The 12,929-nt window shown below is 42.5% G+C and overlaps 1 protein-coding gene across 1 annotated transcript in view; it reads right to left on the bottom strand.

Moving 5' to 3' along the window:
• The window catches only part of MRTFA (myocardin related transcription factor A), a 47,537-nt gene that overhangs the window by 17,701 nt on the left and 16,907 nt on the right, over positions 1-12,929 (bottom strand). The window contains exon 2 of the mRNA XM_048926847.1: positions 11,637-11,702. Within this exon, the coding sequence (XP_048782804.1) occupies positions 11,637-11,702 (66 nt within the window). The remainder of the gene's footprint in view (positions 1-11,636; positions 11,703-12,929) is intronic.

The raw sequence follows: 12,929 nt of genomic DNA, 5'->3' as shown, positions 1-12,929 counted from the left end.
GGTGCAGGGCATGCATGCACAGTGCTTGGTACATAATGCAGTAAATGCAACCCCACTAAGTAAGGATGAAGACACTCAAAGCACCTCATCCTTTCTGACTGCACAGATCTGACGTATACTCAACTATAGCTGAACTGTATTCAACTATACTCAACACACTCAATTACTCCTTATGGTAAGTTGTCTTATTGTTCTTGAAGACCACTGATGACAAAATGCAGTATTACTGCAGAGGAACTATCCGCAGGCTTAGATGTTCATACTATTTGAAAACATTTCTGAATGTTTAACCTGTATTTCCCTCCTTACAATACATCCTCATTATTCCTTGCCTTAGCTTCCATAATTACAGAGAACAATTTATATTTTCTTCCTCTTTGCATTTATCCCAATATATTTGAAAACTCTGGTTCTCCTAGAATCTTCTGTTCTATAAAATGAGCAAAGCCAGTTACTTCAACCTTCCTTTACAGAGAACATTTCCCAGACCTTTGCTCATTTACTCTCTTCTGGACTTCTTCCAATTGATCAGCATATTTCTTGGAGCACAGTGTCCAAAACTGAGTATATTTTCCAACTAGGCATTCTTAAATAATACACACACTAGCTCCTTGTTTAAACAGAGTTACTGGCGATGGTGAATAATGTCACCATTCAGAGTTGTCACCAATCAGCCATGGACCTTCTTTCTCCCCACCTCACCCAAAAACCCCTCTGTGCTCACCCTCCCCATGTGACACCAAGACTTTACTCCAATGCTATTTTTTTACCAACTCTGTCCACAGCTTGGAATTGTCCCAGCATGAAAACATCAGGTGAACCTATACCAAGCACCTTACTCAATCCAAGATGTGAAAAAAGGTGTTAAACATTGTGAATTCCCAAGGAGGAATATTTGTTCCAGTGCCGGGTACAGCCTTAGCAGCGACTTCTTCCCCTCACCACGTCCCATTCATTTCTGCCTCTCCACTGATATTCCAGTAGCATCCATACCATGCCAAGAGCAATACTAGGCAACAGTCACCAAAAATTAGCTGCTTCCTCCCTGTGGCATGTGCTTAGTCCCAGACAGCTGCTACTTAGAGTGGTTTGAATCCTTGATCTGGCTGACTGCGTGGCCAACCTTGCTATCTTTGCTAACTTGGGGTGAGCTCCTGATGAGAACAGAGTGCTGCTAGAGGCAGAAATCTTGCTGAACTACAATCGCAGTTATTAGCTACTGACAGATTTCCACCTCCTCAGTACTTTTCTACTGCTGATATATCCAAGAATGATTAAGTGATTTCCCCCATGCACCTTTCCCATGAGGTACTCCTTTTGCCTGCCTTTCTGCTTTTCTTTATACACGATATACTCATGTTTTCATCCTCAATAAAGTGAGTTTCCATGTTCTGCCCTCATTCATTCTTGCACCTGGGTCTGGGACAAAGCACGCCAGCCCTCAACTATGCTGACAGCATTTTGTGGATTCAGATCACAGTTGTTTTGAAAGAGTTATTTTAACCTGGACTGGTATGCTCATTTACAGCCCAGCTCCACAAATAATTGTGTCAGCAAAACAGAGCAGAAGCTGCCCAGCCAGCCAAAGTCAGGACTGAGAGGCTGGGTTTAGAAACCCATTCTGCAGTGGGAGCCGCTGTGAAAGTAATGCCTTGTACTTACTTTCATAGAAACTACAACAGATAAAATGAGCACAGTAAAACTCTTTGATAGAGTAAATTTGTAGCTACAAAACACTATTTTTCAACACAGTTACCACCATTAGCTATGCATTTTTACTGGTGATGAACAAGAGCCTGCGTGCCACACTCATCTAAACTTATACCAGCAGAGGGGACCCACTGTTGTCACTGGTGAAACACAGCACCCACCACCTCAGTATGCCCACTTGCACTGTTTGGTCTCTATAAACATTCAGCAAGCATCAATGAATGTCAATGGGGACAACTTTTTATGCACGGAGGAATTCAGTGACACACCTTTGCTTTATGTGCACTTCCACATCAGACACCATTTGGTCAGACTGCCCCTCTGTTGATCTGTGTTGAACTGCTGGCCTTCCATCTGATCTCAAAGCTAAGCAGCAGCTATGCGGGACTGCCTCTGATGATAAATGCCCTTCTGTACAAAGCACAGATGGAAATTGCTCATCTTTGCTTAAAAGCAATGTATTAATTCCTATGACACAGAGTTCAGAACAGCAATGCATAACTTCAGCATTCCCTCCACCCAAGTTGCATTTGCAGATATTGAAATGTCAGTAAAAGGAGATACTGCTGCAAGTGTCATGGTGGAGCTGCTTATAAACAAGGTAACTCAAAATGCAAATGTAGGGTTTTGCATCCGAGGAGAAATAACCACTTTCATCAGTACAGATCAGGGGCTGACTTGCTGGAGACCTCTGCAGAGAAGGAGCTGGATGTCCTGGTTGTCCATGAGCCAGGAGTGTGCCCTTGTGGTCAAGAAAGCCAGTGGTATCCTGGGGTGCATTACAAACAGCGTAGCTAGCAGGTCAAGAGAGGTGGTCCCAGTGGGGCCACATTTAGAATACTGTGTCCAGTTCTGGACTCCCCACTTCAAAAAAGACAGGGATCTCCTACATGGAGTCTTGCAGAGGACCACAAGGATGATAAAGGACCTGAAGCATCTTCTGGAAAGGCTGTTCAGCCTGGGGAAAAGAAGACTGAGCAGGGATCCAATAAATGTTTATAAATATCTAAAGGGATGTGGGAGGCAAATGGATGAGGCCAGACTCTTTTTGGTGGTGTGCAGTGACAGGACAAGGAGTAATGGCCTAAAACTTGAACACAGGAAGTTCCTTACAAACACACAGAAGAATTTCTCTATAGTAAGGATGGTGGAGCACTGAACAGGTTGCCCAGAGAAGTTGTGCAGTCTTCTTCTATGGAGATATTTAAGACCTGTCTGGATGCCTACCTGTGTGACTTACTGTAGGGTACCTGCCTTAGCAGGAAGTCAGACTTGATGATCTCTTGAGGTCCCTTCCAACTCCTGCAATTCTGTGATTCTTTGTGAAACCCAAATCAAATCCAAATCTCCAATATAACAGCAGAGACAAAAAGCCAGGCAAAATGGTTCCAACCTTTTCTGTTCAATGTTTACCCAGAAACACAAAAACAGCAACTTAAGCCTTGCAAAGCTTTCCAAGACAGTCATATGGAGATATCTGAGTTCCTGTTACCCAGTGTGAGAAATAAGTGGAATCAGAACCAAAATCAGAACCACTCTAAGAACGAAACACAGCAGAGGAAGGTCTGAACCAGCTGCTAAGAAAAAGAGGTCAGAGTGGCCGTATACTGCATTAGCTTCTGCAGTTGACAAAAGACACCAAGATCTGTAGAAGCCAAATAATGGATAGAAAGAAAGACAATTTTTTCCCAGATCCTCGCAGCTCAAGTGTCGAAGGAGGAGGAGACACTGGAAAACCATCTGGGATAGGCTAAGATCTCAAAATCAGAGTCAGCAATCAGACCTGACAGTCAGTGGGCTTTCCTTGGTCTCTATACTTGGACCAATCTCTTCGGAGACGGCAAGGTGATACCTGAAGTGCAAACCAGCTGGCCAGATATGCAACATTTGTAGGGAGGCTACTGGTAAATTCGAAAGAGTGAATGAAGATTGGCTCTCAAAGGGAAATTAATCTTTGTTTGCTATGACTAAGAGAATCTCATGTCACATCCAAAACCAGCCTCTGACTAATTCACAAAGGCAAGGCCTACTGCTGCAGCTTCTATTCATCTCTGCTCTGAACCAAATTCTAGTTTCCATCTCTTGTTTACTATACGCTTTCGTAAAAAGATGAGATAAAGAGCTGCGAGTGTGCTTCACAACTTCCTCTGTCAGTTCAGGGTGGGGTTCCCACCCTGTAGCTTTTGGTGCTTGGTATGCCACGAATCTTGAACCACGGATCAGGGCAGTTGGCATTTTCTTCACCTCACTTCCAAAAAACATTTCTTCAAGGCATGGAAGACAAAAGTATTCAAAAATGGGGTCACATGCACAGAAGGAGCTGTCATTTTGCTGCAGGGCATTATCACAGAGCAGCATGCTGAAAGAATATGGAAGGGGAGGAGGAATACACAGGTGGTGGAAAGAGTGCTCCGTCAGCACCCTTTTGTCTTCATGTAGCGCCCACGAATTCCACATTTGGGACACAGACCTCATGATAATTCAGAATCCTTGCTGATTTCATAGCCCTGACATGGATAAGAGCCCCTGGATTAAGACCAAGAGCTGAGTATCAATGTAAGGGTAAGAACACAAATGGTAAACTGCAATTCTTCAAACCCCAAACTCAGAAAAAGCAAAGTTTAGATTGATTAAAAAAAAAAAACAAAAAAAAACACAAATAAAAAAAGCCAAAAAGCAATCCAAACATTTTTAGGAAGGTAAGAAACACGTCTCTGGCATGCACACAAAAGCAGCTTTGCTCTTTACTAACACCCTTTGATAACAGTATCACTGTCATTACCAGCTGTGAGTGTTTCTAGTCCCAGAGAGAACAGGGGCTGGATAAAGGTTCCTTCCCACATCATTACTGTTGCCAACACTGCCAAAGCCTGGCATCACAGTCACAGGGCTATGGCTTTGGGGGGACTTCCCTGTCGCTGAGGTATTTCAGCTGCTAGAGACATGGCAGGGGATGAAAGGCCACGCGCTGTGAAGTTGAGCTGAAGAAGTCCTGCCTTGTAGTGTCGCACCATCTCCTGCACCAACACTTGTGATGCACTTGGTTTGCTTGGAAGTTTTCCTTTAGGATACAGCAGAAGGATAAGACTTATGTTAGCTGTAACAGCAAAAAAAGAGCCTGCTTGTCAAAGCCAATGTGAAAGAACTCAGAGAAAGCCCGACAAATTGTCAAGTTTGTCAACATATGAGTTAATTTAAACTCTTAACAGAGATGCGTCATTTCTCAGAGGCCTTACCCTCTCCAGGAGCAAAGTGGAAACTGTCACCCATGGTAACAGTTATCAGATCTCTGGGTGATTTGCTACAGCTTCATGTCAAAGAAGATGTACAGCAAACACTGATAATGTACAGATCACCCTGCGCATCCCCATTAACTCTATGCATTCAAAAGGCATTACTGAAATATTAATTGGAAAATAAAAAGAAGAATGGAAAGCTTCAATACAGTTATTATTCTGTGTCCAAAGTGAAGAGGAAATGGAAACCCTTTGATTCATCCACTCCTAGACCTGGCCTTATGCCTGCTTCTTGGCTGGGTAACTGTTCCTTTGCAAACTCTTCTGATATCATTACGGAGTGCCAAGGCTGGCTGAGATGTGGGGCAATGAGAAGAAAAAGGGGAGATCATTCCCAGCTAACAAGAATGAACTAACCCAAAAAGACAGTGGGAAAATGAAGGAGAAAGAATTGCATGACATACCAAGTTTTACTTCCCTGAATTATTAAGCATCTTAGCAAACAACCAGTAGAGTTTAATACTTGATTGTTGCAGGGAGCTAGGAAAAATGCAGCCTGTCAAAACCTTCAGAACAGACTTTTCTCTCTGGAGCTTCAGAAGGTCAGACAGCATGTTTCCATTGCTCACACAATGAACTTTCCTAAGTCTTATGAATCAGATGATACAAACACAGGGAAAACAAACACATGCAGCTATCAAAAAACAAACAGAGCAGGTGCAGTTATTAGGCCTCCTGCAGGGAGGTTCTCTGCTTAACCATACAGGCTCCCTTCTTTCCACAAAGCCTCAAGGCTTTGAAACTGGGCTTCAAGAGATCCAAGTCAGTGAAGCAGCAAAGCATTCCTGGGAGACACGCAGCGGGATGATGATCAAGTGAAAATGAAACCAGTTACAGATTTCAGTGTGACATGGCACAAACAGAAGTCCAGCTGGATGTGTCCTCACAGCAGTGTTTGGTTTATGATACCTTCTTGGTGTTCCAGTCCTGCTCTCAGAGCACAGCATCTAGCATTGCAAAAGACTCGCTGGCCTCTGTACTTGAGATTGCATTCTATACACAGCGAACCAGGAAATGCAAGGCTTCAAAGATGAAGAGGAGTACTTTAAAAAGTTTTCATTTTTATATCTTCGAGGCTTGATGGGTTTGGACATTTTACTTTTAAGTTTTTTAAAATCTGGTAGCGATGATACAGTCCATATGTTTGCTTTGAACTTCTTATCCTACGTGAAAGTACAACTTCAGCACGTTTTATGGAAAAAGACAAGAGACAGAAGCAGCATTGGTGGGCAGAACAGCTGATACGGGGTGGTAGGCAAGTATAACTTCGTGTTGTTACTCTAAATAGACTTCCAAAAAATACAAGGAACATCACTTCTAAGTCCTGATGCGTAAAGCAGCAGGAGAATGTTGGAGCTAATACACAGCACAGACAACACAAAGCAGGAAGGGCACATTCAGGGGATTAAAGCAATCGGTTTATCTGCAATTCAAATAGAACACACAACAATCCTGAAATGACCACTGCAGGGCCACAGGACAACGCTTCCGAATCAGTAAAACCCTGCCCAGGCACGGCAGCTCATCGTCTATCACAGCCATTATGCAGATGAAATAATACAGAGGCATTAAGAATTGCACCTGAAGTCATCCATGTAACAGCAGAACATTTCCTGTTGTGAAAAACACAGCACATTTAGATAACTGCACGTGTTCTAACAGCTTGCTACCTTTGCTTTCCTCGATTTACACCAATAGATGCTCCTCTTCAACAAGTAAAACTGGTAAAACATTTTAAAAGCTGGCAGGGGAAGTCTTTTGTTTTGACAATATTCTAGTATGCTCTACCATAGCCACTGTCTATAACAGGAATCAGGATTTGACAATATCCACAAAGGATTTGTTTCCCTCAGCTCCACTCTGGACAGACCTCACTGTGGCCTTCCAGTATTTGAGGGGAGTCTAAGCAGGAGGGGAATGACTTTTTACATAGGTTGTAATACAACAAGGGGCAATGCTTTTAAACTAAAAGAGGGGAGTTTTAGGTTAGATGTTAGGGAGAGAGAAAAACTTTATTCAGAGGGTGGTGAGGCCCAGATTTGAAGCATCTCCACCTCAGGAGAGTCTGAAACCCAGCAGCACAGGATGCCCACACCTCACGTACAGGCATACACTCAGTAACTAACAGACAAGTCCAAGTAGAAAGCTGCACCTGAGTGTTGCACACCTATAGCACAGAAACACTTCAGGGCTGAGGCCTGTAAAAACAGACAGTCAGAAAGACAATACTGACTCCATCCTTACTGGATTCTATTCTAACTGCTGTCTTCTAACCACGCAGCATCAGGGAGGCTCTGCTTTCAATTAAGAAGTGATTTGCACTGAACAGTTGGCATGGCAAGAGAAGACAAAACATTACAAACCAGTACTGCATCCAATAGATATAGAAGAGGGTTCATGGGATGAAAATTCAAAATTGCCAGCAGGAATTAGTAAGCTGACGAGGACTTGAGCTGAGTACTGTGTGCTGGAAAGGACAGTATTGTTTTCTTCTTTTAACCTGCCTTCTGCATCCAGTCATATACTCCTCATACACGGCATCCCAGAACCCAAATATACTACTAGAGCACTTGGATGCAGGCACAAAAACTGGTGAGCACCAAGTATGCTGAGGCAGAAGGGAAGCTCCTCAAAGTTCTCCTCCTAACCTCCAGCTTACACAGTGCCCTTTTCTAAGTGCCTGAGGCACCTTGCAGATAGTCACAAAGCAGTGTTATGGAGCAACACACAGCACATTCCCAGAAATACTTTTCTACTTCTGCTTCATCTGTTTAGGTGAATCTAACGGTCAAAAGAGCAGCTCTGGGGGCAGGACTGTGCTGCATGATGACATTCCCCGCTTGGCTCTATTTCATGTCTGCAGGCAGAAGCCAAAGATCACAATCCCAATCGATCAAGCAAGGGGTATGCAAAGCTTTAAAACAGAAAGAGAAAACAAACAGAAAAAGCCCAACATGTTTTGCAAAGCAGCGTATTGCTACACTGGCCAAATGCCTTTCCTCTTCAATTGTTTTGCTGTTTTAGTTGAAGACACTTCCCACATGTCTTCCTACTCAGATGTATCTTAGGTGCTGTGTTAAACATTCTTTGTGAGAGCAAAAAACTGAAGATTTGATTTTCACAAAAAATACTTACAATAGCTGTAAACTTTAAATTCAACACTGTAAAAATGGACAGCATCTGACTGTTCTGCAACATAGCAGAGTGCAGAGCCGAGCACAACCAGCGGTTTTTGTTTAGTTTGCATTTTAAGAGAATAAGATGAAAATCACTTCTTTTTATTTACAAAAAAAAAGAAAAAAGCAAATAGTCAAAAGAGCTTGTCTGTTGTCATCATCAGAAAACAGGCCAAAACCTGAATAAGTGTAAAAACTTTCCTTGTTTCAAGGTACAGTCCTAGCTCAGATCACAGCTACGTCAGATGCAGATGAAGACTTAGTTATCAATTCTTTCCTCTGGGCAATATTCAATTTTAATCTTCAACTAATGAGTCCCACTGCTAGTAAAAGGTTATGTAAAGTGATAACAGAAGAGTAACAGGAATTAATGAAGCATTAAACTCGATTATTTTGAATCCTCTGTCACTGCTTATAAATGTTTTAGTTCTAACTACATTACACTAATTCTTTAGTGAAGCATAGCCCTGCTGTGTGGTTGGTGGGCTGGAAAGGCTACTCAAGCGAGATTAAGTGTACTTGGTAAAAAAAAATGTTGATACATTTGCCTTTCTATTATATAAACAGAATTCCACATGGGGGAAAGTAAGCAACTCCCAGCTTTGTTCTGAACAAGCAAAGCAGGAGCGGTGTGACTCTCCATGGCTCTTTACTATGAGCATCACAAAATGTGTTCTCCACTTAGTGGCCAACAGCCCTGTGTGGAAGGAAGCCTGAAAATACAAATCCTTGCTTACAGTTCACTACCTGAATTCAAATACCACATAAGATTTGTACTTCATTCAGGAGAACCAGAAGTATCAGGTACCGTATTTGTTTCATAGATTTTCGCAGGTCTGCTTGGTGGCAGGATCCAGGAATTGAATTGAATTAAATGCTAAATCTTAATGAACACCTAGGATAGCATAAGAAAAACCTACAACTTTGCCAAGAAAAACAGTTGATGTTGATCAACTGACATCTCTATCTGTCTGTGACAGTGAAACAGTAGGTGTTGTGCCAGACGAGCTCTAGTCTGTTCCAATGGACTGAATGAATGCTAGGCACAGGCAGAATATCTTCAATTCAGATTCATCCCAATGTAACACAACTCTCAAACTCCGGGACCTTTCTGTGGTGCAAAGTGAGGTACAGCAGGAAGGTTCAATCAGGAATTTGACTTCAAAAGCCCCTTTCCAACCAAAGCTGTAAGGCTAATGGAGATACAATCACAACTGCCACAACTCTTTTGAGAGTGTAAAGGCTCTTCAAATGGAAACAAGAAGCTGAAGCCAACCAGCATTTCCTGTGGAGGGAGCGTTCCGTGCCGGCTCATTTCATTCAGCACCACACCATCCTCTTGATTCCATGTTTTAATTTTGTTCAACCATGAGAGAGGGCTGCACAGGGCTGGTTTCCTGAGTAATGAACTCAAGAGAGGGTCAGGGTTTAGTACAGCCATGCTTTGTAGCAGATGATGGGAACACAGTTAAGTTTCTAAATGCTTTCACAGACAGAGAGTGCAGGGTAAGGATATGATAGAACTCTGGATACCTGCACATTGCCAGTGGTAAGTAAAGAGTGTTCTGAACTGCTGAAAGTAGGAGCAAAGCTGTTGTAAATCTGAGATGCCCTCAGCAGGAACATGGTCCTTAGTCATCTCCTGTACTTTCCAGGTTAAAAACTGGACTTTGCTTTAAGGATCACAATTTATCTCACATTGATCTTCTCATTAAAATGGCCTAGACGAAGAATGTTTTAAACATTTCCCTACATGTGGTTATTTCCAGTTGGCAGGTATGGGTAAATGACAGCATGGCTTGGAGGGAAACACTTTCAAATCATATTTAGAACAGATCTGCTCTTAACTGCAGAAAGAGCCTTTTTATGTGGTGCCAATATTTTCACAATAATACTTCACTGGGCATTCTTCTTTGGTCTGTCATAAAATTCACACGTACAAGACATGAATGAAGCAATGAAGGGTACAAGTCTGCAAAGACTTGTTATTTAGGCTGTATTTTAAGCAAATTTAAGACTGACTAATTACTCTGGGTGCCTTGCTTGAACTACTTGAAAGAGCCTCATTCTCAAAGGGCCTGTAAAACAGACCCCTCTCAGGAATCACAAGTTTGGTCGGCAACACCTTGAAGAAAGCCAGTGCTGAACAAAATATGTATTTGCCTACAATCCACCTAAAGCAGAAGACCACAGAGAAGTCAAGAACATTTAGGAGTATTTTCTTCTGGGAAGCATTAACAAATCACACAGCCACCAGGACATGAGTTTTTCTTCCAAAATCAAGTGCATTCTGTAGAAGCACATGTATGAACTATCCAGGTAAAAATAAGAAGATAGGCGTGATGAACTGTATCCAGACAGGACAATCTTTCCTATTTAATTTGGTAACAGAATTTTAAACAGGGAGCTAAGAAACATCTTGAGCATGTCACTACCTCCCAGTGAGCTGCTTCAGCTGACAGAGTGGTGCTGACAGGTTGTCTTCATTCAGAGAGAGAGCTGACAGCCTAACCTTATGGCTTTACCAAAGTCTGAGTCACGCCGCTGTGTCGTATTACAGCATGCTCCCCAGAAATAGAAGTAAGAAGAAATTCTTTAGTATATTGTCCTCATGGTGTGTGAAATGGGGAAGGGGGTAAACTTCTGAAAGAAGAAAACATTTACCTGAGCCACTGCCTTTTACTAAAGCTGTGAAGTGAAACTGAGCAGAACTCTTAACACTTGTTCTTTGGTCTTGCTTCAGGTTGTTGCCTACATACCATTTAGTTCAGAGGCACCGATGCACATGGGACAGGGCAGGGAGCAAAACAAAAGTGTTTGTTTCTCCACCTGACAGTGAATTTATTTCACTCAAGGGACATCGAATGCATCCAACCAGGCAAGTATACTGAAGTTCTCTGGCTCTGCAGATTTTGCCTTCCCTTGCAGCTGATGCCCATAGGTCTCTTGCTGGCCTTGTTTTCTAGCTACAAACATAAAACATGCCTCCTCCCGCATTAACATCTTGTACACACTGCCAGTTTGGACCAAGTTTATGGGATATGAACACACAAAGCTAAAGCTGCCTCAGAGGTCTGAGGAGCTGACAAACAAGAACAGAAACTGCAAAGGCAGGAAGCCTGTTAGAAGAGCGATTACCAGCATGCATCAAGAATATATGACACTTCTAACAGCACGGTCTCCAGGAGACTTGTCTCCGCTACAATCAAACACAAATGTTCTTTTGGGGTATGGTTACACTTGAAGCCATTTACTCTGCTCCTTGGTATCAAAGGAGGCCCCATACCTAGAGCACCAACCAAGGACAAAGTTCGGTGGAACTGGGTGGGGCTCCTGTATATGATGTTGTTCACTGAGAAACGGACAATTAGATCTTTCAAATCGTACATGAAACCAGTCTCAGCTCAAAAACAAGCACAAAAACGTCAAGAGAAAGAGTTGAAATGATACTTACGCGGCATGATCCCTTGGCTCACCAGCTCCTCCCGTGTGCGTCGCTGCTGGAGCTTCAACTGCAGCACTGCACAACAGCAGAGACAGGGAAGAGAAGGAAAACCATCAGTGTGAGAAGCAATTGAGCACACATTTTCAAATGCATCGTTTTCTTCTTTGGATGTTCAGCAAGCAGCAGAACAAGCAGACCCCCTCCCGCCGCACTGCCCTGCACCGCTGCAATTGCAGAAGTGGCTGCAAGCATCGAGGTTTCCGTGTTCTGCTGTGGGTAACGAGGGGAGGAAGTTGCAAAGGGTCTTGGCAGGGTGATAAAAATGTGCACAGCCAGGGCTGTTTCTCAATTCTTTCTAGAGCATCAAGGTCTTACAAACCATTAATATTAAAAAACAAACAGAAGAACGCTGTCTGACAGTACTCCAATAAAACCAGAGTGACACTCCAACTGCTAATGACTCCTAAAAACCCAAATTACTCTGTGCAGATTAAATTGATCTGAGAAAATTATGGGTCATTAGGTTCTCTAAATTACAGGACCAATTTCCTTCCTCAACTGAGAAATTCTTTCACCTTCACAAACATCTCATGAAAATGAAATATCATGGCTATCTCTACAAGAGTCCTTATCCCACAGCAGAAGGAATCCCTCATCACTAGAATGTCCTCTACTTATTGGAGTGCAACAGAATATATGCATTACCTGTGTACAATGCAATATCTATTTTTTTTTTCAAATGCAAATGACCAGTTCACTCATAATTTCAGCAGCTAGATTTTAACAGCAGTTTCCATTCAAACTATATAATCAAAGCAAAATTGTAGAAGTTGTCCTTACAAATGTTCAAGGGCAACTTCCATACAAAAGGTATATTGCAAAAGCAAAGAAACATACACACACATACACACCGATTTAGGACAACCTGAGAGAACAGACACTGAATCTCATCTGCAGTCAAGCCCAAGCTCCTAAGCACACTCAAGATAAAACAGTATGAATAGCATGGCATCTTCCTTGTTTAAACTTCAATTTCTCTGTCAAGTTCACATTGTATAGTCCACTTAAGAGAAGTCCACACAGATGCAGCAGAACCACCAGAGAACAAAACTGTTCTACCATCTTATTACAACCCTTACACTTCCTTTCTTAAGTATTCTTTTGGTCCAGTACATTCATTTCCTACACTACACCCAAATTTATACTGTACACACCCTAAAGCAGAGATCAAAAAGCTTAAGCAGAAGATGGCACTTCACCTACTTGCATACATCAGCCCATTTTACCTGTCTCCTTAAACCT

Source organism: Lagopus muta, chromosome 1 (genome assembly GCF_023343835.1).
Source record: "Lagopus muta isolate bLagMut1 chromosome 1, bLagMut1 primary, whole genome shotgun sequence".
NCBI classification, from domain to species: Eukaryota; Metazoa; Chordata; class Aves; order Galliformes; family Phasianidae; genus Lagopus; species Lagopus muta.
This window is presented reverse-complemented; position numbering and strand designations above follow the sequence as displayed.